General features: G+C 42.0%; 1 protein-coding gene across 2 annotated transcripts in view; it reads left to right on the top strand.

Moving 5' to 3' along the window:
• Positions 1-26,396, top strand: part of nbeaa (neurobeachin a) — a 1,012,857-nt gene that overhangs the window by 260,922 nt on the left and 725,539 nt on the right. For both annotated transcript variants that reach the window (XM_078545316.1, XM_078545315.1), the window contains exons 20-22: positions 18,715-18,838; positions 21,183-21,375; positions 23,709-24,725. In XM_078545316.1, the coding sequence (XP_078401442.1) occupies positions 18,715-18,838; positions 21,183-21,375; positions 23,709-24,725 (1,334 nt within the window). The remainder of the gene's footprint in view (positions 1-18,714; positions 18,839-21,182; positions 21,376-23,708; positions 24,726-26,396) is intronic.

The following is a 26,396-nucleotide window of genomic DNA, read 5'->3' as shown; positions in this document are numbered from 1 at the left end:
AAATGATGTAGGATGTCAGAAGAGCCACGGATGTAGGTGGGAAGAGACTGGACAGGGGGGAGGAAAAATAAAGATAGGAAGAAATAAGTTTAGTGCAACGGACTGAAATGATAGGCCTACCAGCACCATCCTGTTTATGGATTTTGGGAAGGAGGTAGAAGCAGGCTATTTGTGATTGGGAGACTGTGAGGTCAGAAGCTGTGGAGGGAAGATCTCACAAGAAGATGAGGTCAGTGACAGTCCTGGAAGAATGGCTTGATGTTTGGGTCATGGTCTAAGGGGAGGTAGGAAGAAACGCCTGAGAGTTAACACTCAGCCTCCGCAAGGTAGAGGTTGGAAAGCCAGACAACAACTGCACCACCCTTGTTAATAGGTTTGATAACAATGTTGGGGTTAGATCTGAGAGAACAGAATACATCAAGTTCAGAGGGAGGCAGGTTAGAGTGAGTGAGAGGAGCAGAGAAATTACAATTGCCAAGAAAGCAAGGAAATAATTGAGTCTGGAAGCGACAATGGCATAGAGGTCAGTTTCAGCAACAGGTGAACTGCGGTTTGAGCATTTTTTTAAAAATCTCAACGCAAGAATGTCTTCATTCTGAATCCAATTGATGACTATTTGAAAAATGGTTTGTCAAAATGCCAGTGTCTTGTCTGTGCCGGCTTTCTGCAGCAGCAACTCAACTGGTCCCACCCCCCCTGCTTTTTCTCTGCCGCCCTGCAAACTTTTTCTCTTCTGTTAATTATCCAATTCTCTTTTGAAAGCCCAGTTTGAGTCTGCCTCTACCATGGCCTCAGGCGGTGCATTCTAGACCCTAACCGCTCACTGCATAAAAAGGTTTTTCATCATGTTGTCTTTGGTTCTTTTGCTGTTTACCTTAAATCGATGACCTATAGTTCTGAACTCTTTTGCCAGTTGGGAATAATTTCTCCCTCTCTACTCTGTCCAAACCTCTCATGAATTTGATCACCTCTATCTAATCTCCTCTCAACCTTGACTTCTCTAAGGAGAACAACCCCAACTTCTCCAATCTATCCATGTAACTGTAGTCCTTCATCCCTGAGAACATTCTCGTAAAACTTTTCTGCATCCTCTTTAATGACTTCACAGAATTGGACACAATCCACCAGTTGTGGCCGAACCAATCTTTTATAAAGGTTCATTGTAACTTGCTTACTTTTGTACTCTCTGCATTTATTTATAAAATCCAGGATCCCGAAAGCCTTGTTAATTGCTTTTTCAACCTCCCCTGCCACTTTCAACGATTTGTGTACATGTATCCTCGGTTCTTGCACCCCTTTACAGTTGTATCCTTTATTTTATATTGCTTCTCCTAATTCTCCCTACCAAAATGTGTCACTTCACACTTTTTTCTTATTCGTTCATGGTATATGGGTGTTGCTGGCTAGGCCAGCATTTATGGCCTATGCCTAATTGCCCTTAAGGTGGTGGTGCCTTCTTGAACCACTGCAGTCTGTATGTTGTAGGAATACCCATAGCACTGCTAGGAAGGGAGCTACAAACGTATGAACATATGAAATAGGAGCAGAAATAGGTAATTTGTCCCCTCGAGCCTGCTCCGCCATTCAGTAAGCTCAGGGCTGATCTGTTTGTGTTTCGAGTTCCCCATTCCCATTTACCCCCGATAACCATTGATTTCTTTGTCTAACAAGAGTTTATCTACTCTGCCTTAAAAATATTCAGTGCCTCCACCGCCTTCTGAGACAGGGTTCCAAAGTCGCACAACCCTCAGAGAAAAACATTTCTCCTCATCTCTGTCCTATAAGGTTGAATTTTTATTTTAAAACAGTGCCCCCTAGCTCTGGACTCGCCTACAAGGGGGATCATCCTTTCCTTCACTTTGTCAAGACCATTCAGGATCTTATATACTTCAATCAAGTCACCCCCTACTCTCCTGAACTCAAGTGGAAACAAGCACAGCCTGTCCAATCTATCCTCATAAGACAACCTGCTCATTCCAGGTATTAATCTAAACCTCCTTTGAACTTTCTCCAATGCATTTACATCCTTCCTTAAATAAGGAGACCAAAACTGCACACAGTATTCGAGATGTAACCTCACCGATGCCCTTATAGCTGAAGCATAATGTGCTTACTTTTATGGTCAATTTCTCTTGTAATAAAGGATAGCATTCCATTAGCCTTTTGATTACTTGCTGTACCTACAGACTAACTTTCTGTGACTCATGCATGAGAGCGCCTGGATTCCTCTGAGAGTCGTTCTCTGTTTAAGTAACACTCTGTTTTTATTCTTCTCAACCAAGTGAAAAACTCCACATTTTCTCACATTATACTTCATCTGCCCGATTTTTGCCCACTCACTCAACTTATCTATGACCGTCTGCAAACTCCTTATGTCTTCTTCACAACATACTTTCCTACCTATCTTTGTGTTGTCTGCAAATTTAGCTACCATGCCTTCACGCCCCTCATCTAAGTCATTGATGTAAATGTAACTTCTTTAATGATTGATTGTAACACCTTCTCCACAACTGACGTCAAGCTAACTGGCCTATAGTTTCCTGTTTTCTGCCTCCCTCCCTTTTTGAATAGTGGGGTTATATTTACTACTTTCCAGCCTGATGGAACCTTTCCAGAGCCTAGGGAATTTTGGAAAATTAACACCAACACAGCTACTATCCCATTAGACACCTGTTTCAAGACCCTAGGATTAAGTCCATCTGGACCTGGGGACGTGTCAGCCTGCAGCTCCATCAATTTGCTCTGTACTGGTTCCCTAGTGATTGTAATTTCACCAAGTTCTTCTCCCCCTTCCACCTCCTGATTTATAGCTATTACTAGAATGTTTTTTGTATCCTCTGTAGTGAAGACAGAAGCAAAATATTTGTTTATTTCATCCTGCATTTCCTTATTATCTACTATTAACTCCTGTTCTCAATCCCTAGAGGACCAACACTCACTTTACCTCCTCTTTTCCTGTTTAAAAACCTATAGAAACTCTTGCTATCCATTTTTGCATTTCTAGCTAGCTTCCTCTCATACTTGTGCTTAACTTTTTAGTTATTCTCTGCTGTTCCTTATCTTATGCCCAATCATCTGACCTGCCACTCATCTTTGCGCAGTTGTATGCTTTTTCCTTAAAGTTTGGTGCTTTCCTTAACTTCTTTAGTTAAACATGGATGATGGGTCCTCCCTTTAGAATTTTTCTTTATAGCAGGAATATACTGATTGAGTATTCTGAAATATCCCCTTAAATGCATGCCACTGCTTCTCTATTGATCTATCCCCTAGCCTAGTATCCCCTCACTATCCCCTCACTTTAGCTTTCATGCCCACATAGTTGCCTTTATTTAAGTTTAAAATTCTAGTCCTGGACCATACTTCTCCCTTTCAAACTGGATGTAAAATTCAATCAAATTGCTGCTACTTAAGGGTGCCTTAACTCTGTCATTAATTAATCCTGTCACGTTACACAATACCATGTCTAATCTAACCTGCAAGCTGGTTGGTTCCAGAACGTGCTGCTCTAATAAACAGTCTTGAAAGCAGTTTATATGTAGATTCAAGTCACCCTTATTATTGGCATCCCTTTATCACAAGCACCCAATATTTCTTGTCTACTATGTCTTATATTGTGCTTACTGTTGTAGGCCACTCCTACTAGTGACTTCTTTCCCTTACTATTCCTCATCTCCACCCAAACTGATCCTACATCCTGATCTCCTGAAGGAAGGTCATTTCTAACTCTTGCACAAATGCCATCCTTGATTAACAATGCTACCCCTCCACCTTTACCTCACTTCCTATTCTTCTTGAAGATCACATACCCCTCAATATTTCGGACTCAAACCCTGTTATCTTGCAGCCAGGTCTCTGTAATGGCTGTCAGATCATATTTATTTACTTGAATGTGCCTTATCAATTTGTTTACTTTGTTATGAATGCTACATGCATTCGGATACAGAGCTTTTAATTGAATCTTTTTGTTATCTTTGTGACATCTAGTCTTAATTCTTTGTGCAATTTTAGGTTTTTTCTCTCTGTCCCTTCCTGCCATTCTCTAACCCTCATTCCCCATATTACTATTTTCCTCTCTTACCTCGTCTCTACTCTTTGATATACCACATCTTTCCACATTTGATCCCTTGTCCCCACTATTTAGTTTAAAATCCTCTCTGCATCCCTCGTGCGGTTCGCAAGAACACTGGTCAGAGCCTGGTTCAGATGTAGACCACCCCAATGGTAGAGCTCCCAATTTCCCCAGCACTGGTGCCAGTGCTCCACAAACTGGAACCCACTTCTCTCACACCAGTATTTGAGCCACGTACCCTATGCCAATTTGCACGCGGCTCAGGTAATAATCCAGAAATTATAACCTTTGAAGTTCTGCTTTTCAATTTTGTGCCTAGCTCCTCATATGGTTCTACCTATGTCATTGGTATCTATAGGGACCACGACAACCGGATCCTCCCCCTCATACTGTAAGTTCCTATCCAAGCCTGAGCACATGTCCTCCAAGCCCTGGCACTTGGCAGGCAACACAGCGCCTGCACTCTTGTTCTTTGCTACAGAGAAGTGTCAATCCCCCTCACCATACTGTCCCCTACTACCACTACATTCGTTTTTGCTCCCCCCACTTGAATGGCTTCCTGTATCAAAGTGCCGTGGTCAGTTTGCTCATCTACCCTGCAGCCCTTGCTTTAATCCAAACAAGCTGAGAGAACCTCAAACCTATTGGACAATTGCAGATCTCCTGCCCTCTGGGACCTCTTACCTGCCTCATTTGCAGCCGCGCCTTCCTGTCCCTGACCACTGACCAAATCAGAAGACCATACCCTATGTGGTGTGACTGCCTCCTGATACAAAGCATCCAGGTAACTTTCCCCCTTCCTCATGTGTCCCAGAGTCTGCAGCTCAGCCTCCAGTTCAAGGACTCTGAGCGGAAGTTCCTCAAGCCGCAAGTAAACATTGCAGACGTTTTGCCCTGGATCAATGTTATCCAGGAGCCCACATACTTCAGCCTTGACATATCACATTTCTTGCCATCCTTAATGTGTTTTAAATAACTACTTTATTTTATTAATTACTTATCTATGCTGCTTTTTAAATATATTTTTATTAACTTTACCACCAATCTGTGTACTATGTTAAACCTTGGGGATAGAATAGAACTTAACCACTTACCAGGTACTCACCATACAGCTAGCTCCTTTCCCTGTACTAGAGCAAGAACCAATTCCTATGGGGTAAGAAAGATAGAAAAAGGAAACAAACACTTCCTTCCCCCATTTCACTGAATTCCCCCTTTCACCAAACTCCAAATCTTCACTTAGTTAGCTCAGCTGCACTCTGCCAAAATTCCATTTTTTTTAATTGAATTCAAATTTCAACATCTGCTGTGGTGGGATTTGAATCCTGGTCCCCAGAGCATTACCCTGGGTCTCTGGAATAGAATCGCAGAATTTTACCGGCACGGGAAGCAGCCATTCGGTCTATCGTATCTGCACCGGCTCTCCAAATGAGTATTATGACCTAGTGCCATTGCCCTGCCTTTTCCTCATCCCCCTGCGCGTTGTTTCTACTCACATAATCATCTAATGCCCTCTTGAATGCCTCGACTGAACCTGCCTCCACCACGCTTGCAGGCAGTGCATTCCAGACCCGAACCACTCGTTGTGTGAAAAAGTTTTTTTTTCACATCGCATTTGCTTCTTTTGCGAACCACTTTAAATTTGTGTCCACTCGTCCTTGATCCTTTTACGAGCAGGAACAGCTTCTCCCTATCCACTCTGTCCTGCCCCCTCATGATTTTGAACATCTTTATCAAATCTCCTCTTAGCTGCCTTCTCCCAAGGAGAACAATCCCAACCTCTCCAGTCTCTCTTCGTAACTGACGTTTCACATCCCTGGAACTATTCTTGTAAACCACTTCTGCATTCTCTCCAATGTGTTCACATCCTTCCTATAATGTGGCACCCAGAACTGTACACAATATTTCAGCTGAGGTCTAACGAGTGTCATATAAATTCAGCATAACCTCCTTGCTCTTTTGTATTCTATGCCCCTTTTAATAAAACCCCAAATACTATATGCTTTATTAACTGATCTCTCCACCTGTCCTGCCGCCTTCAATGATCTATGCGCATACACAGCCAGGTCTTTCCTCTCCTGCACTCCCTTCAAAATTTCACCCCTTATTTATACTGTCCGCCCATGTTCTCCTACCAAAATACTTCACCTCACACTTCTCCACATTGAGCTTCATCTGCCACCTATCTGCCCACTCCACCAACTTGCCTATGCCCTCTTGAAGTTCTACACTTGTCCTCCTTGCAGTTTACAATACACCGAAGCTTCGTATCATTCGCAAACTTTGAAATTGTCTCCTACACACCAAGATCTAGGTCATTAATATATATCAGGAAAAGTAAAGATCCCAATATTGGCCCCTTGGGAACTCTACTACAATCCTTTCTCCAGCCCAAAAAATATCCATTAACCATCTCTCTCTGCTTCCTATTTTTCAGCCAATTTTGTATCCATGTTGCTACTGTCCCTTTTAGATACTAGTCCAGCGACAACAGCACTATTGCACTGCCTCCCCCTCCAGGATTGTGACCCAGCAACAGTGAAGGAACAGTGATATAGTTCCAAGTCAGGATGGTGTGTGACTTGGAGGGGAACTTGCAGGTGATGGTGTTCCCATGCATCTGCTGCCCTTGTCCTTCTTGGGTTGGAAGGTGCAGTTGTAGGAGCCTGGGTGAGTTGTGGCAGTGCATCCTGTACATGGTACACACTCCTGGCACTGTGTATCAGTGGTGGAAGGAATGAATGTTGAAGGTGGTGGATGGATTGGCAGTCAAGTGGGCTGCTTTGTCCTGGATGGTGTTGAGCATCACACTCCTAACTTGTGCCTTGTGGATGGTGGACAGGCTTTGGGGAGTCAGGAGGCGAGTTACTCTGCACCGAATTCCCAGCCTCTCACTTACTCTTGTAGCAAGAGGAGGCGATGACGTAGTGGTATTGTCACTGGACTGGTATTCCAGAGACCTAGGGTAATGCTCTGGGGACCCGGGGTTCGAATCCTGCCATGGCAGATGGTGGAATTTGAATTAAATAAAAACCTGGAATTAAAATGAAACCATTGTTGATTGTTGTTAAAAGCCCAGCTGTTTTACTAATGCTCTTTAGGGTGCAGAATGTACTCTGGGTGGGGACTTCAATATCCATCACCAGGAGTGGCTCGCTAGTACCTCTACTGACCGAGCTGGCCGAGTCCTAAAGGACATAGCTGCTGGACTGGGTCTGCAGCAGGTGGTAAGGGAACTGACAAGAGGGAAAATTATACTTGACCTCATCCTAACCAACCTGCCTGCCACAGATGCATCTGCCCATGACAGTATCGGTAGGAGTGACTAACTCTCAGTCGTTGTGGAGACGAAATCCTGCCTTCATATTGAGGATACCCTCCATTGTGTTATGTGGCACTACCACCATGCTAAATGGGATAGGTTTTGAACATTGTCCTGAAACACAACCTGTAACCTCATGGGTTATCCCCGACTCTAGCATTACCACCAAGCCAGGGGATCAACCCTGGCTCAATGAAGAGTGCAGGAGGACATGCCAGGAGCAGCACCAGGCGTACCTAAAAATGAGGTGTCAACCTGGTAAAGCTATAACACAGGACTAGTAGCATGCCAAGCAGCACAAGCAGCAAGTGATAGGCAGAGCTAAGTGATTCCACAACCAACGGATCAGATCTAAGCTCAGCATTTTTTCCAGTCGTGCATGGTAGTGGACAATTAAACAACTCACTGGAGGAGGAGGCTCCACAAATATCCCCATCCTCAATGATGGAGGAGCCCAGCACATCAAGATAAGGCTGAAGCATTTGCTACAATCTTCTGCCAGAAGTGCTGAGTGGATGATCCAACTCTGCCTCCTCTGAGGTCCCCAGCATCACAGATGCCAGTCTTCAGCCAGTTAGATTCACACTGTGAAATCAAGAAACTGCTGAAGGCACTGGATACTGCAAAGGCTATGGGCCCTGACAATATTCCGGCAATAGTACTGAAGACTTGTGCTCCACGACTTGCTACGCCAGTGGCCAAGCTGTCCCAGTACAGCTACAACACTGGCATCTACCCACTCTGCGGAAAATTGCCCAGGTATGTCCTGTCCACAAAAAGCAGGACAAATCCAACCTGGCCAATTGCCACCCCATCAGTCTACTCTTGATCATCAGTAATGGAAAGGGTCATCAACAGTGCTACCAAGCAGCACTTGCTTAGCAATAACCTACTCACTGACGACCAATTTTGGTTCTGCCAGGGCCACTCAGCTCTTGGCCGCATTACAGCCTTGGTTCAAACGTGGACAAAAGAACTGAATTCCCGAGGTGAGGTGAGAGTGACTGTCCTTGACTTAAGGGCTGCATTAGATTGAGTGTGGCATCAAGGAGCTCTAGCAAAATTGGAGTCAATGGGAATCAGGAGGGATAACTCTTCGCTGGTTGGAGTCATACCTAACACAAAGGAAGATTGTTGTGGTTGTTGGAGGTCAGTCATCTCAGCTCCAGGGCATCACTGCAGGAGTTCCTCAGGGTAGTATCCTAGGCCCAACCATCTTCAGCTGCTTCATCAATGACCTTCCTTCCATCATAAAGTCAGATGTTCGCTGATGATTGCACCATTCGCGACTCCTCAGATACTGAAGAAGCTCATGTCCAAATGCAGCAAGACCTGGACAATATCCAGGCTTGGGCTGACAAGTGGCAAGTAACATTTGCGCCATGGACGTGTCAGGCAATGACCATCTCCAACAAGAGAGAATCCAACCATTGCCCCTTGATGTTTAATTGTATTGCCATCACTGAGCCCCCAACTATCAACATCCTGGGAGTTACCATTGACCAGAAACTGAACTGGACTAACCATATAAATACCTTGCCTGCAAGAGCAGGACAGAGGCTAGGAATAGTGTGAAGAGTAACTCAACTCCTGACTCCCCAAAGCCTGTCCACCATCTACAAGGCACAAGTCAGGAGTATGATGGAATACTCCCCACTTGCCTGGATGAGTGCAGCTCCCACAACACTCAAGAAGCTTGATACTGTCCAGTACAAAGCAGCCCGCTTGATTGGCACCATATCCACAAACACACTCCCTCCACCACTGACGCATAGTAGCAGCAGTGTGTACTATCCACAAGATGTACTGCAGGAATTCACCAAGATTCCTTCAACAGCACCTTCCAAACCCACAACCACTCCCACCTAGAAGGACATGGGCAGCAGATAGATGGGAACACCACCACCTGCAAGTTCCCCTCCAAGCTCATTCACTATCCTGACTTGGAAATATATCATTGTTCCTTCACTGTCGCTGGGTTAAAATCCTGGAACTCCCTAACAGCACTGTATGTGTACCTACACCACATGGACTGCAGCTCACCACCACCTTCCCAAGGCAACTAGGGATGGGCAATAAATGGTGGCCCAGCCAGCGAAGCCCACGTCCTGTGAATGAATTGAAAAAAAGCCACAGTATTTACATGGCTGGTTTAGTTCAGTTTCTGGTGAATGGTAACTGCAAGGATGTTGTTAGTGGGGGATTCAGCGATAGTAATGCCATTGAATATCATGGGGGATGGTTAGATTTCTCTTGTTGGAGGTGGTCATTGCCTGGCACTTGTGTGGCATGGAAGCTACTTACCACTTATCAGCCTAAGCCTGAATATTGTCCAGGTCTTGTTGCATACGGACAAGCAGTACTTTAGTATCTGAAGAGTCACAAATGTTGCTGAACGTTGTGCAATCGAACATCCTTACTTCTGAACTCATGATGGAGGGAAGGTCAGTGATGAAGAGCTGGAGATGGTTGGGCTTAGGACACTGCCCTTAGGAACTCTTGCAATGATGTCTGGGACAGAGATGATTGACCTCCATTAACCACAACCACCTTCCTTTGTGCTCGGTATGACTCCAACTAGTGGAGAGTTTTCCCCCTGATTCCCATTGGCTTTGGTTTTGCCAGGGCTTCTTGTTACCACATTTGGTCAAATGCTGCGTTGATGTCAAGGCTCGTCACTGTCATCCTGTATATCTTTGCTCTTGAATGGGAATACCTGGAAGGTATCTTCATCATGATGAGGTGGTGAATATTGATGTCATAGAGGCTGTTGATGAAAGCAGGGTGGTCCAATAGAGATCTTTAGCAGCAACTGGAGAAGAGCATTTCAGATGAACAATCCCTGCTCCTGTGAATTAGCAACCAGTCCATCATCTGTCTCCCAACCCTTCCATCCTCAAATAGGCTGAATGCCCAAACACCAGCATTAATATTTATGTTGAGAAATATTGCAGTTATCAACTACTACAGGAATACCCCTCTGCATATAAAGATTTCAAAAAGGATCACACAAATGCTTACACACTAGTTATCATCTTTTTGTAAGGTCCTTGTGCTCATCTTACCTACGTTTGTATCTCTACAGCTTTTCCATTGCTGCAACACAAAAGCCTCACTCAAGGGCCCATTACAAGCTCAGCTTGAGGAACAGCAAGTGCAGCACCTTGGCTTAAAGAACTTACCAGGGCAGACTGGGCCCTGCTGGCTTTCTCACATCAGACTTACCATTAGTACAGGGACTCATGGGGATCCAAACATGATGGCATACTGACGGATGATTCCACATTCCATTTGTAGGCATGATTTTATAGACATGACTGGTTCAGCAGACCTACTGATCTGTGGGACAGCAAACTGTGTCTGACTCTCCCACCTAAGCATTGAGTCTCCTAGTCTGTTGGAGGAGATGGTTGAGTCCAAAGCTTGTGTGGCTCCAATATAAAGCTCCCAGAAGAATATCATTGGTGCCACAGACACCTGCAGGGAAGGCTGAACAGCAGTGTCTATTAAGATGACTACGTGCTTCATGGATGACTGCAAAGCATTCATGCTATGAATTACAAATGCATATTCATTGGTAGTGGGCTGCACTACATGCTCTGCCATATTGCAGAGGTTCAGGCGGTTGAATGCATTCTGGAAATCATGGTGCACAGAGATCATCTTTTCAAGGCTAATTCCCCAAGATCTGCACCACTGTCCTCTCCAGCATCCATAGATTTGTTACAGCGCAGAAGGAGATAGTGGGCCCATCGTGTCTGCACCTCCTCTCTGAATGAGCAATTCACCGAGTGCCATACCCCCACCTTCCCCCTGTAATCCTGCACATTCTTCCTTTTCAGATAAGTCAGTTTCTCTTTTGAATGTTTTGGTTGAACTTCCTTCCAGCACACTCTCAGGCAGTGCGTTCTAGACCTTAAACACTCGCTGCGTGAAAATGTTTTTCCACATGTCACTTTTGCTTCTTTTGCCAATTACTTTAAATCCGTGCCCTCTCATTCTCAGTCCTTTCACGAGTGGGAATAGTTTCTCCCTATATATTCTGTCCTGACCTGTCATGATTTTGATTACCTCTACCAAATCTCCATTCAGCCTCCTCTTCTCCAAGGAAAGCAACCCAAACTTATTGAATCTGCCTACATAACTGAAGCTCCTCATCCCTGGAACCATTCTTGTGAATCTTTTCTGCACCCTCTGCAATGCCTTCACATCTTTCCTAAAGTATAGCACCCAGAACTGGATGCAGTACTCCAGCTGAGGCTGAAAATAACCTCTTTGCTCTTGTGCCCTATGCCCCTATTAATGAAGTCCAGGATATTCTATGCTTTATTAACCAGCTATCCTGCCTTCATTGACTTATGCACATGTACATTCAGGTCCCTCTGCTCCTGCACCCCCTTTAGAGTTGTCCCCATTATTTTATGTTGTCTCTCCATGTTCTTACCAAAACGGATCGCTTCACTTTTCTCTGCATTGAGCTTCATCTGCCACTTGAACACACGTTCCACCAACTTGTTTATGCCCTTTTAAAGTTCTACACTATCCTCCTCACAGTTCACAATGCTTCCAAGCTTTGTACCTTTCTCAAATTTTGTAATTGTGCCGTGTATACCAAGATCTAGGTCATTAAAAAAAATCAGGAAAAGCAAGGATCCCAACACTGACCCCTTGGGAACTCCATTACAAACCAACATCCATTAACCACTACTCTGTTTCCTGTCACTCAGCCGATTTCATATTCATGTTGCTACTTTTATTCCATGAGCTATAAGTTTGTTCACAAGTCTGTTGTGCGGCACTGTATCAAATGTGGAGTGCAGATTGCAAGCAGAGTGAGCTGATACGTGTTTGGTGAGTGGGGAGTTTGGGGGAAGGTGGGGTTTCCTTTTTTCCACTTTTTTGTTTCTTCAGTGCAGCAGAAGGAGCTGGTTAGTGAGTAAATGGTAAGTTATTCTGCTTATTCTAATTGTAATAAATATATTTTAAATTAGACTATGGCAGGGCAGCTTGGCCGACTGGAAGGTCTATTCTGCAGTATGTGGGAAGTCAAGGACGCAGCATGTGTCCTAGATGAACACATCTGCAGGAAGTGCCATTGACTGCAAAAGCTTGAGCTCCAGGTTTCGGAGTCACTGCGGTGCATCTGCGAGGCGGAGAACTGCGTGGATAGCATGTTTAGGGAGGTGGTCACACTGCAGGTTAGGAGTGTGCAGGCAAAGAGGGAATGGGTGACCGCCAGGCAGTCTAAGAGAACCAGGCAGGTAATGCAGGAGTTCCCTGAGTATATCTTTCTTGCTAATTGATTTTCCAGTTTGGATACTAGTCAGGGAGATGATTCCTCAGGGAAGTGCAGCCAGAGCCAGGTCCGTGGTACCACGGGTAGCTCAGCTGTACAGGAAGGGAGGAAGAAGAGTGAAAGAGCAATAGTGATAGGGGATTTGATAGAGGATCAGACAGGTGTTTCTGCGGCTGTAAACATAACTCCAGGCTGGTATGTTGCCTACCTGGTGCCAGGGTCAAGGATGCCACAGAGCGGCTGCAGGACATTCTTCTGGGGGCGGGTGAACTGCCAGAGGTTATGGTCTGCATTGGTACCAGTGACATAGGTAGGAAGAGAGATGAGACCCTGAAAGCAGATTTTAGGGAGTTAGGAAGGAAATTAATAAGCAAGAACTCAAAAGTAGTAACCTCAGGATTACTCCGTGCTCTATCTGAGTATTTTCTGCACCTCGGCATTCTTTTCTGATATTTTGTCTTGGTTTCGACACCCCTGTAAAGGTAGATTAAATCCTTCCCAAGAGCACTAGCAAATTGCCCTGCAAGGGACTCAGTGCTGGCTCTACTTAGGTGCCGTCTGTACAGGTCTCATCTCTCTCAGAACCAGCCCCCATGTCCCAAGAATCATCACCTTTCCAACAACGCATTCATCTGCTTTACCCTCCTATTTTTATACTCACTTGCCCGTGGTACTGGGAGTAATCTGGAGATTTTTACTTTTGGGTTTCTGCTTGTTAATTTCCTATCAAGCTTCCTAAATACTGACTGCAGGACTATGTTACTCTTACTGCCTATGTCATTCGTACCAATGTGTACCATGTTGGTTGTTCATCCTCTCCCTTCAGGGTGCTTTGCAGTCGTTCAGTGACATCCTTGACCCTTGCACCAGAAAGGCAATACACCATCCTGGATTCACGTGTGGCTGCAGAAATGCCTGTCTATCCCCCTAACTATTGAATCACCTATCACTATTCCTCTTCCAGTCTCCCTTTCCGCCCTGTACAGCTCAGTCACCCATGGTGCCATGGACCCTTCTGGCTGCACTCCCCAGATGAACAATCACTCTCATCAGTATTCTGAGTGCTGGTTGGAGAGTGGGATGCACTCAGGGGACTCCTGCACTACTTGCCTGTTTCTACTTTACTGTCTGGCGGTCACCCATTCCCTGTCTCCCTGCATACTCTTAAGCTGTGGGGTTATCACAGTTATAAACTGCAAACCACGAAGCTCTGAACCTCACAGATGTCCCGCAGTGATGCAGGTTGCTACAACTGACAACATTTCCTGCACAAATGGTTACCCAGGACATCACCAAGCACGTGGTGTACACTGTAGAGGTTGGAGCAGGCTTGCCATTCCTTTATCGGTTAGTTAATAACCTTGCCACTACTAATAAACCTTAATACTGCTAATAAGTATTGCTACTGCTAATAAACCTATATTAATACTAGTAAACCTTACTGCTATTAGTAAACCTTAACAATACTAATAAACCTTACCAATTCTGATTAACCATACTCATACTTAATATACTTTAGCAGTAGTAATGAGCCTTAGTTTAAAATAAGATGAGACTCACCAGTTTATTTCCTACTTTAGCTAAGATAGATAGGAAATACTCAGCAGCCAAACACCTACCTGCCTCCCCGTGATGTCACATCTCAATTTTTCTTTCCAAATGCGGGCTCTGAACCAACAGACTGGCTGCTGGTGGATAGCTGCTTTATACCTTGATCTGTCCTTGCTCCTTCCCGCTCCTCTTGTGGTGAACTCTCACCCTTTCCTGTGCTGTTTTATGCCCCGCTCTGTAAGAATCATAGAACCTTACAGTGTAGAGGAAACCATTTGGCCCATCATGCCTTTGCCAGCTCTTTGATTAAGCTGTTCAATTCATCCCACTCCTTAGGTTTTCCCCCATAACCCGGCAAATTGCCCTATTCAAGTGCATGCCCAATTGCTTTTTGAAACTTTATATGGAATCTGATTCCACACTTTCAGGTAGGGCATTCCAGATCTCAACAATCTTCTGAATGAAGAGTGTTTTTAATTTCCCTCTAGCTCTTTTGCCAATTATTTTAACTCTTAAGACTTCTGATTACAATACAGATCTGCTTGTGCGAAGAAATAGTTTCTCTTTACTTTATCAAAATCTTCATAATTTTGAATGCCTCTATTCAGTCTCTGGAATTTTTATTTTCAAAATCGACTCTCATGAAATTATAAACAAAAGCATTCGTATAACAATACAATGCTACATTTTGGAATGGCAGCATAGCATTTGCACCAGCGCTTTCCTATGTGGCAAAATCTTAATCACATTCCTGTGTCAGGACACGGTGTCCTGATGAAAAATTGTGAGCTGGATGTCTTCATCACAAGACAGTATAGTGCTCGATATTTAGCAAACATGTGCCTGTGAGTAAGTGGTCAAAAATTGATTTTGAAAATCTGGTTGAATTCCTTTTAATTAAAATGCCTCGATAGTATGGAGAACATCAGGCTAACAGATTATTGTTGCAATGGCGCATAAAATATTGTATTGTGTGCTGACTTTTCACAAGGCAAAGTGAAAAACAGTATTTACTTATCTTGGAACAATGTAATAGAGATACTGAATAATTATTGTTAAGGCAGTGGATCATTACAGCTTTATGCAGTAGTTGCATATGTTAGTGATCTCTTTAATGCTTAATATGATGCCACAATTGTTTTATTTTAATCTAAAATATAACTGTCTGGAGATGGGTAAAGTTGTTTCAGTCCTTCTGTATGAACATGGTATAAGTCCACATTCACTCACTGTATACCAGTTATTGCTATTGAACGCAGTACTTCCTATTTGTTCAAAATAGCTCCCCCAGAAACTGAAACAAGTGGTTATCACAGCTTCAAAAAGGGAGCTTCAAATCCTGTTTCCTAAAGTAACGGGCTGAATATGATGGTTACACTCTGCCCCTACCCAACATGGGGGGAAAGAAATAGATATGGTCAGGTTACCCTATTTAAATCAGATCTTTGACTATTGGTCAGGAAGAAATGCATAACGCAGACTACTCTGTCATTTTGAATGGAGGACTATGGTACAAAGTGGATCGTGACTGGAAAAGATTAGATTATTTTTAAGTTTAGCATTTACAGTTAAGGGTTTGCACACAAAAGTAATCTTTCTTTCATTGTTCTCTCTCCTTCCTACTGTTCTCGTGGCGAACTGTCACTCTCCTGCACTGTTTTATTCCCTGCTGTGTTCTTGCTCTTTGTCGCCACTCTCTCTCAGCTGTTTCTTGGGCTGTCCTTTTCACTGACATTTGGTCCTGTTTATTTGTGCTCAAGTGAAACACCCAATACAAACCTGTATAACTCATTGTCGACACCACACAGGGAGTTAATTTCTGTGCTGTTGTTTGAAATGATGAGAGTGAGTGACGGTGTATCTTTGGAAAGTTTTCCCCCTCAATTTGTGTAACGGCAAGACTTTAGGAAAGAAGAGAGGTGCACGCATATCATGTAGTGATGAGGGTAAGCGGTAGCAGATAAGTGACTATGCAAAGCACCACCAAAGGAAATAAAGATGCCCAAACACACTTATGTCTGGCTATCTCCCATGTTATTGTCTCTCTGCCAATAAGGTTGATGGTTTCCTTTTCCATTGGTTTTTATTGTGTACAAAACTAGGAACTATATCTCTCGTCTGGACCTGGAAAAAATTATTAATTTTGCTTCCAATTTCCACCCCTCCATCATTTTCACATGGTCCATCTCTGACACTTCCCTTCCCTTCCTTGACCTCTCTGTCTCAATTTCTGGTGATAGACTGTCCACCAATATTCATTACAAGCCTACCGATTCCCACAGCTACCTCGACTACAGCTCCTCACACCCCGCTTCCTGTAAGGACAACATCCCATTTTCTCAGTTCCTTCGCCTCCGTCGCATCTGTTCTGATGATGCCACTTTCAAAAACAGTTCCTCTGACATGTCCTCCTTCTTCCTTAACCGAGGTTTTCCACTCACGGTGGTTGACAGGGCCCTCAACCGTGTCCGGCCCATCTCCCGCGCATCCACCCTCACACCCTCTTCCTCTCAGAACCATGATAGAGTCCCCCTTGTCCTCACTTATCACCCCACCAGCCTCCGCATTCAAAGGATCATCCTCCTCCATTTCCGCTAACTCCAGCATGATGCCACCACCAAACACATCTTCCCTTCAACCCCCTGGCGGCATTCCGCAGGGACCGTTCCCTCCGGGACACCCTGGTCCACTCCTCCATCACCCCGTACACCTCAACCCCCTCCCACGGCACCTTCCCATGCAATGGCAGAAGGTGCAACACCTGCCCCTTTACTTCCCCTCTCCTCACTGTCCAAGGGCCCAAACACTCCTTTCAAGTGAAGCAGCATTTCAGTTGCACTTCCCTCAATTTAGTCTACTGCATTCGTTGCTCCCAATGCGGTTTCCTCTACATTGGAGAGACAAAACGCAGACTGGGTGACCGCTTTGCAGAACACCTTCGGTCTGTCCGCAAGCATGACCCAGACCTCCCTGTCACTTGCCATTTCAACACTCCACCCTGCTCTCATGCCTACATGTCCGTCCTTGGCCTGCTGCATTGTTCCAGTGAAGCTCAACGCAAACTGGAGGAACAGCACCTCATCTTCCGACTAAGCACTTTACAGCCTTCCAGACTGAATATTGAGTTCAACAATTTTAGATCATGAACTCTCTCCTCCATCCCCACCCCCTTTCTGATCCCTTTTTTTCCCCAATAATTTATATAGATTCTTCTTTTCCCACCTACTTCCATTATTTTTTAATGTATTTCCATCCATTGTTTTATCTCTACCTTTTAGCCTATTTCGATCCTTTCCGTTCACCCCACCCCACCCCCACTAGGGCTATCTGTACCTTGCTTGTCCTGCTTTCTACCCTTAATTAGCACATTCCTTAGATAATATCACCACCTTCAACGCCTCTTTGTCCTTTTGTCTATGACATCTTTTGGCTATCTCCACCTATCACCTGGTCATTTATCCAGCTCTACCCCCCCTCCCAAACCAGTTTATATTTAACCTCTTTTCTATTTTTACTTAGTTCTGTTGAAGAGTCATACGGACTCGAAACGTTAACTATGTTCCTCTCCGCAGATGCTGCCAGACGTGCTGAGTTTTTCCAGGTGTTTTTATTTTTGCTTTGGATTTCCAGCATCCACAGTTTTTTGCTTTTATCTTAGGAACTATATTTGATCTGGTAACTTCCTGCCTATTGTGTGCCAGATTCTGCTGCAAGAGAATTGCCCTGATGAAAGATTTTCAAGATGTCTGAGGCAGTTTTCATTGTGTGGATAATGACAGAAAGAAACAGCGAGTCTGCCGTATGGAACGTAGTTGTGAGAACAGGAGCAGAAAAAGGTGCTGTGAATTGTTCCATGTTGCCTTGAGGAGAGGGGCAAAAGTGGGCAAAGGAAGGATTGATAATGCCAGGGATATTGTAGGGTCATGCAGGATTGTGTAGAGAGTAAAACAAAACGTGAAGGACAGTCATACCTTGGTGGTCCTGGTGATATCAATGAATCTTTTCCTGTTGCGTTGCAACCAGTCCTGGGGACAATGCTTGTGTTGTTTATGTGCTTTGCCACCTCTTCCCATTCCTGCTGAATAATTTGCCTGGACTCTCATCAATTGTTAGTTCAATGAGTTCCTCCGCTATGAAATCTGGGGTCCCTGGTTGAAGTTATGGTGCCTGGTCCTCTCGAGTATTGCTGTTTTCTATCATTGATAGATGAACAACTTCTCATAGCATTGTGGTTGTGTTTAAGTGGTAGTTGTACCACCAATTGTCCCACACTCCCAATCACTGAGTTGTCTAAAAAGTACCTGTTTTGCAGTGAGATCTCACTAATCCAATTTAAAGTATATTCGGCCTCAAATAGTACGGGGGAGACATTGAGTTTTTCAGGTCGACCTGGTCTACCTGATTTATGCTATATGCGCAAAACACTCCAAGTTTATTTATATATCAATGTAATTTCATGTATAACTTTTTTTTTAGTGATTCTCAAGGTAGTTGCCACTTTGTTGAAAAATTCGACACCAAGCAATGAGCTGATGGAAGTTAGACGACTGTTTTTGTCGGATATGATAAAATTATTCAGTAACAGTCGGGAAAACAGAAGGTATGTTGACACAGCTGACATGGGGACTGATTTATGTATGCCTTTTTATTTTTACATATATTTTATGTATTTCAATAATTAACATACCTGCATGGTGGATACATTTAGTTGAACCTGTCCAATTATACATTTGTGTATATGTATGTCCTCTCAAGTTTTCCTTGTTGAAAAGAAACATTGTAGCTGTTCTGTGCTTTTTGTTTTATGCTTCTCCATATTTAATAAACTACATTTTTTATTTTTTCCTTTCCATAATTCCCTGGTCATCTCTGCGCGCTTAGAATTATTTGCTCAGGTGGAGCTTAAATGCCAGCATGGACTGGTTGTGTTGAATGGCTTGTTTCTGTGTCATAGCTTTTATCTATTTCTATGCATATCTAATACTGAATAAAAATAAAACTTTGAAAAATAGTTTATTAAATTTAATAAGATCTTGGGAATACAGATTCCTGTCAACATCTGACATTTTGGTTACAACATTTCATTTTCAGTTAGGAATACAAAATAATCCGTCCATGGTCCACCCATACATGCCTATTTTAGTAGTGGACTTCACCCCAAGATCTTGTTCTCCTATCTGTACCAAATCAGTTAGCTCTGATTGATCCTCTACATTGATGAACCATGCTATTTTTAATACTTCAATCAAATTCTCCTTATTTTTGTCTGTGAGAAGACTCTCTGTTCTGGAAGTCTATTTTTAGACGGATTATTTGTGGTCCCTTAATCAATCAAGTAGTTTTTCTCTGCACCCTTTCCAACTCAGTTCACTACATCCTTCCTGTAGTAATTGCAAAACCACATACAATTCTGTAGATGTAGTTTGATCACACCATAAATGAAAATGTAGCCTCCTTCAATTTACGTTACAGTATCTAATATCCCATTTTCATTTTTGGCAATAACCAATGGCTGAGGCCTTAAAGGATCTAATTATTATTCCCATGATCTTTCTGCTTAATAATCCATTAATTAATCCATAATTGCATGCCTTTACACTTATCTACATTAAACTGCATCTGCTGGTTGCTCACCCACCTCTCCAAAGAGCAGCAGTCCTGTAGTTGTCAACATATTTCTCCTTCCTAAATTCCCCTGCCACATACATGGTATTTGCAAATACAGGTCCTGATGTCACTTCTCCCCTCCATTTTAGTATTATCCCAACTTTAAACAGTTTCCCTTAATGTCCCCTTAAAAATTAACATTTTTCACATCAATTCCTTGATGAAGAACAAAAATTAATGCTCACATTCCCATTTTACAAAAAAACTTTTCTAATATTTCCTACTCATTTAATTAATTTTTCACACTATTTAACAATATTATGAAGTTAAAGTTATGTAAGGGATTTTAGTTGCAAGACTGACTACTAAAATTAAAGTCTAACTGAAAGGTGTGTTTCTCCTGCACATCCCAAATATATCACTAGAAGCAGCCATAGCTGAACTTTGTGCAAGACGAAGGAATGTTCTTGCAGGTTTAACAATTTATCATCTAGGGGGAGGCATAGATGTTGATGGAAGTAACAGTGCGTTGATGGAAATGATTTCTATATATACAGGTTGTCATGAAGCTATTAATGTACATAATATTTTGGAAAATATTTTTCTTTTAAAATAGGGATTTAGTGGGAATGTCTTAATTAGATTAAAGCCAGCTAGTCTGGGTGCTTTGATATGTACTAGTTTTGATATGGAAGAGAGAGAGCATGCATTTGCATTTTTTGAATAGAGCATTCAAGAAGTGGGGTGAAAACCTGATGCCTTTCTAACAGCTACCAAGCCATATGTTTATATTACTAATAAAATTGGTACTATGAAAGGGGTTTCATTGTTAAAAGATAAAGTTTAAAGAGACTGGTGATACAATGAGAATTTGAATTCAATCAGTGGTGGTAGGTATAACTTCAGTAGTTTTCAGGTGTGCAGGCAGAGGCAATGTAAGATCAAAAGGCCTCCAACTGGCTCCACAGTGGAAAGAACCTAATTTTGAATTTGTAAGGTGAAAATACTTTGCCTGGTGTTTTGGTTAAATCTATGGATTGTTGTTGCCTTAATGGACATTAGTTTGGGGAATTTGTTAAAAGTTATGATAATAGTAATTTGTAGCCGTGCACATATATTTTAACCTGTGTAAATTAATAAAATGTTTCATTTAGCCTAATGTAAAACCTCAAACCAGTGGTCTGATTCCTGAGTTTAGAGCCGCATCTCAAACATAACACTTAAAATTATTGATTATGACAGTTGTTTAAAGTTTCCCCTTGGGATTTTCAAATAACTCCGCTTTACCAACTGCATTGGTCATAACACATGTTTCTACTCTCGTATATTCTTTTTAGGTGTCTCTTGCAGTGTTCAGTTTGGCAAGACTGGATGTTCTCCCTTGGATATATAAATCCAAAATGCTCAGACGAACAGAAAATCACAGAGATGGTGTACAACATTTTCCGTATTCTCCTGTATCATGCAATTAAGTATGAATGGGGAGGCTGGCGTGTTTGGGTAGATACTCTCTCAATAGCTCATTCCAAGGTAGGGTTTGTTCATTTGTAAATTTAATTTCAATAAGTCGGCAGTGGTTGTCTATGAAAGTGAATGTTCAAATTCTGCTGTAAAGTGCCTTCTTGTTAGCCTGTCAAAAGATCCTTTGTGCTGTCTTCTGTTAGGCTCAATTCGTATGTATAAGTCCTGTAATACTGACAATGGAGTAATGGACAGTGACATAACTTGCAATTGAGAGCAGTAACTTACTCCTTAAGATGGTTTAATGCAGTTCAGCTGACTATGTGCTAATAAATGTTTACAAGCTGAAGACCGTAAATACATAATACACAATGTCATGAGCAGTCATTGTCACCCTCTTCTGGCAAATTATAAAAATTGCAATATAGCTGTCTGTTGTCTTCTTAGCTATTTCCTGACTCTGTTGCCTGTTAATTCATTCCATATATTGATTGGAATGGGAATCAGTTTTATTATTTTGACACTTTTTAAGCATTTTCTGTAATTTTTTTTTAAAGTTCTAAACCAATAGGGTAAAAATATTAAATCAAATTCCCCTTGTATCTTTGGCTGAGACTGTCTAGCTGATACAGCTGCACTCCCATTTTGGTTGCATAATGTTGTTTCCCCATTAAGTTTGAATTGTACAATGATATTTAATAGTTGATATTGTTTTATTCATGCTAAGTTTTCATTTCTCACATCTTCCTCCACTCAGGAGAAGATAGAATAATAGGCTTAAAATATGCTATTCTAACTAACAATGTGTAATGTAAATATCTCCCCCCTCTGATACCTTCCCCTTAGATCCCTGAGATAAAGTGATTAACCATCAGGCACTGAAGGAAATACACTGCTCTATCAGTCCAACTACTAGCCTGCTTTAGAGCCTTCCTAAATTATTTGATTTGTTTTATACATGCACCAGACGTATTGGTTTATAGGTATTTTTGGATTCTGTTGTTTTGTCATTGTTGTTATCAAAACATCATGAATAATAGCACTGCTGTTCAAAGATTTTCCTATATTAGATTATTTTCCAGAAGCAGCCAACCATTGTTAGCAGGTCATGTAGGCATATGAAATAGAAGCTTTTAATCTGTTAGAAAAATAATTGTAAATAGAAGCAATATAGTGCGAGTTGATCTTGTTATCAAAATTAGAGTATCTGTTGATTGCGATCCTAGTCTACACAGGAATATTGTGGGTATATACTTGAAGTTATGAGGAATGTGGAAAAAGACACCCAATTTTGTTTCCACTTTAATTAGCTGGCTTTCTGAGCGATTAACATCACAGAGTTCATTATTTTTGCTAATTCGCCAATAGTTGCTGGTAACGTAACTCACTTAGTAAATTGCCCTACCTAGGCTATCAATAAGGTATCAACATCCTTGTTTGTGTTTTTTAATTTCTGGAGTCAGCTGAGAAACAAGTAAAAAAAGTAACCTCTTTCTCTGACTGCACTTTATTACAATTGCCTAATTAGCAAGAAGCTAGAGTTTGAAACTATTAGCAGTTGATCAGAAACTTATTTTAAGTATGTTGTAAGGTGTTGGGCATAGTTCGGTAGGTCTTAATAGGGTATTTGTAGTCTTAGGTAGTTCAACAGTAAGTACTTATTAACTACTAGAAGCTATATACATTGGTACAGTAAAGGTCCAAGCTGGGAGCTATCTTCATTCTTGCTTCTACACATGGCTCTGTCCAATACTACACTGACCCCTAGGTGCAGGTCTTGTGTTCTGTTACATCACTGTGTGGGTGGTACTGTACTGTCGACTCTTTATGTACCAGACCCTTATACTACAAAGTAACGTATCCTCACCTTAAGAAAAACCTCAATGCAAGGTGAAATGTTCGCCACAGAAACAGGATTTCTTAGAAGTGCTGATGATATAAGGCTTAATTGCTACAGTGCTAACTAACTAGAAGTGTGTACTGCCACATTTTAAAAAGTTTTTTAAAAACGTAATGCCAGAAATGAAATAAATTTATTCTGGACTGAAGGCAAACCCTTGAAATTAGATTTGTCATGCATTATTTTGTCAATGTTTCATTTTCATTCAGTTGCGATTTACTTTCCTGATGTATAAACTGACAAAGTAAAGTTATGATTCCTAATAGTTTTTAGTAGTTTTTTCTTTAACTCCAACTGGTACATGTTTTTTTTAATTGAAATGATTTAAACTGATGTCTATTGTAGATAAGAGGCAAAACCCATGGTACTATTTGTAATTCAGATTTACTTGTATTTTTGCAGAGTCATAAACAGATTGTTTAAAATATATCTGAATGATTTGGCCCTTTAGATATCTGTAGCCGCTGTTGATTAATTCTAACTAACATGCCTATTTCTAAAGGTCACCTATGAAGCTCACAAAGAATACTTAGCCAAGATGTATGAAGAGTATCAAAGGCAAGAAGAGGAGAACATCAAAAAAGGAAAAAAGGGTAGTGTCAGCACAATTTCTGGCCTTTCAGCTCAAGCAGTGGGATCCAAAGGAGGCATAGAGATCAGAGAAATCGAGGATGGTTCCCAGACTCAGAGCCCAGAGAGTGAAACTGACTACTCTGTTAACACAGATTCTAGAAATCTCCTAGTTGAAGCAAGAGTATCCAGTAATGGAACTGGAAGTTCAGACAGATCAACAACTGGAGTACATGTGGAGGTTCATGACCTCTTGGTGGATATAAAAGCTGAGAAGGTAGATGCCACTGAAGTAAAACTTGATGATCTAGACCTGTCACCTGAGACACTGGTAGTTGCAGAGAATTGTAACCTGGTAGAGGTAGAATCTCTGTTAGACAATGTTTATACCTCTGCCGTTGAGAAACTTCAGAACAATATTAATAGCACTTCCATTCCTCAACAAAGGGAACAAAGAGACAGTGGTCCCTTGATATCTCTGGTAGATGAAAAGGATGATGAACCTGTTAATAGTACCTCATTTGTCTTTGATAAAGCAACAAACCAACAGGGAAAACTACTGGCTGAACTGCCTGCTGCTGAAAATATTTCCATTGCAAATGTGCCAGAGAACCAAATACATACAAGTGCTAGTGATGACCTGGGGCTGTTAGCTCATATGACCAGTAACTCAGACATTACAAGTCCAAAATCTATTATTCAGGACAAGGATTTCAAAATCCCAACCAATCTGGAAGAAATGAGTATCCTGTCTGAATCGGAGGGAATTGTTCCAAAAGTAATGGAATATTCGGAAATGATTGGCACACCCATTGACTCAGAACTGTCTTCAAAAAAGACTGTTGGTAATTTAGATGCTGCTAGTACAGTATCTGATACTGACAGATCTGACGATGGCAAAGAAGCCGGGAAGGAAATTAAAAAGATTCAAACCACCACCACAACCCAGGTAAGATTTAAAAGGTTCACATGCTTTGCTCATCTTGTTAATTATAGTCTGTATTTGCAATATTTTAAAAAAATTATAAATCAGAACTCAGTACTTGTCAGAAATGTGAGTGAAATATACTTTTGTTTTACATTTATACTTGTTTATGTTCTTCAGTGATACCGTTGGCCATCTTTTGCTATGCAGACAGCAGTGTTTAATATGAGGTTAACAGTTTCATGACATCCAAAATTAAAGCTGAGAAAAGCTACAGACCAAGCTCTTGAGCCTTTGCATTGTAGATGCCAAAAATGCATTCTTGATTTGCCTCCTCTACTGGGAAGACTTTAGTTTTCACATTCGGGAGTGACAGATTACCCAAAGTAGGTGATCGAGAACTACGATTTTAAGGTAGCTTATTAAATTGATTAATAAGCAACAGTTTAGATAAGATGCATATGCTAAATAGACAAGAAAAACATACAACCTGTGACAGTTACAAGCAGTTTACCGATTCCCGAGAACGAACAAGCGAATGTAGCCGATCTCTGCAGCTGGAAGTGATAGTCTCTTGTCTCTTTACTAACAGCAGTCGTCTTCTCTCTTTGTTCTTTGCCTCCTCGAGTTGGCTAAGGTATCAGGAACCTATTTGCCTTCTGATAGGCGAGGGCTGTCCCCAGTCTTCGAGCACCCATTAATATACTTTATTTCTAGAGGCTTGTTGCTTACCTCATGTCAGTCACTTGCTCAGACCCTTATAATCAATGAATACAGGACAGATCCGCAAGATGTCGGGGTGGGGGTCACCTCCCCTGTCCATCACTTCACCTCGAGGCTATCTTTTAGTTTACTTTATGCCAAGGATCACTTGTTAGCTTTTACCAGACACTTATATAGATAAGAGGGTACAAGACGCCACCGTATAAACTTAGGAATGTCAACATGGAAGCCTGAACCAGGAGAACTCAACATTTCTAGGGACTTCTTATGTCTTTTGTCCAGAGAGATAGAAAACTGCCTCCTTCCAGAAGGCCTCATACTGTGCCTGCTAATTCCATAAGAATTCTATAACATTCTTAAAAAAAAAAATCAGTTCTTAATACCTATATTCAGATTTGAACAAAATACATTAGGAATGATATCAACCTTGAGATTGTTTCTTTTTAAAAATATGTGGCTCAACCACCTAAATATTTTGAATGTGAAACCAGGATTTAGTGATGGTTCACTCTCTTTTTCACAGAGAGTCGCAGAGATTTTTTTTAAAAAAAGATATTTTAATTCACAGGATATGTGCTTTGCTGGTAAGGCCAGCATTTATTGCCCATCCCTAATTTCTCTTGAGAAGTTGGTGATGGACACCTTCTTGAACTACTACAGTCTGTGTGGTGAAGGTGCTGCTAGATCAGGAGTTCTCAGATTTTGACCCAGTGGTGAAGAAGAAATGGCATTAAATTTCTAAGTCAGGATATGGTGTGCGACTTGGTGATATTCCTGCATGCACCTGATGCCCTTGTCCATCTAGGTGGTAGAGGTTGTGGATTTTGGACTTGCTATTGAAGAACCCCTTGGCAACATTCTGCAGTGCATCTTGTCAATGGCACACATTGCAGCCATGTTTTACAAGTCATGGAGGGAGTGAATGTTTAAGGTGGTGGATGGGGTGCCGATCAAGTGGGCTACTTTGCCTGG

This window comes from Cetorhinus maximus, chromosome 7 (genome assembly GCF_964194155.1).
Source record: "Cetorhinus maximus chromosome 7, sCetMax3.hap1.1, whole genome shotgun sequence".
NCBI classification, from domain to species: Eukaryota; Metazoa; Chordata; class Chondrichthyes; order Lamniformes; family Cetorhinidae; genus Cetorhinus; species Cetorhinus maximus.
Note: the sequence above shows the minus strand (reverse complement) of the source record. Positions and strands in the feature narration are given on the sequence as shown.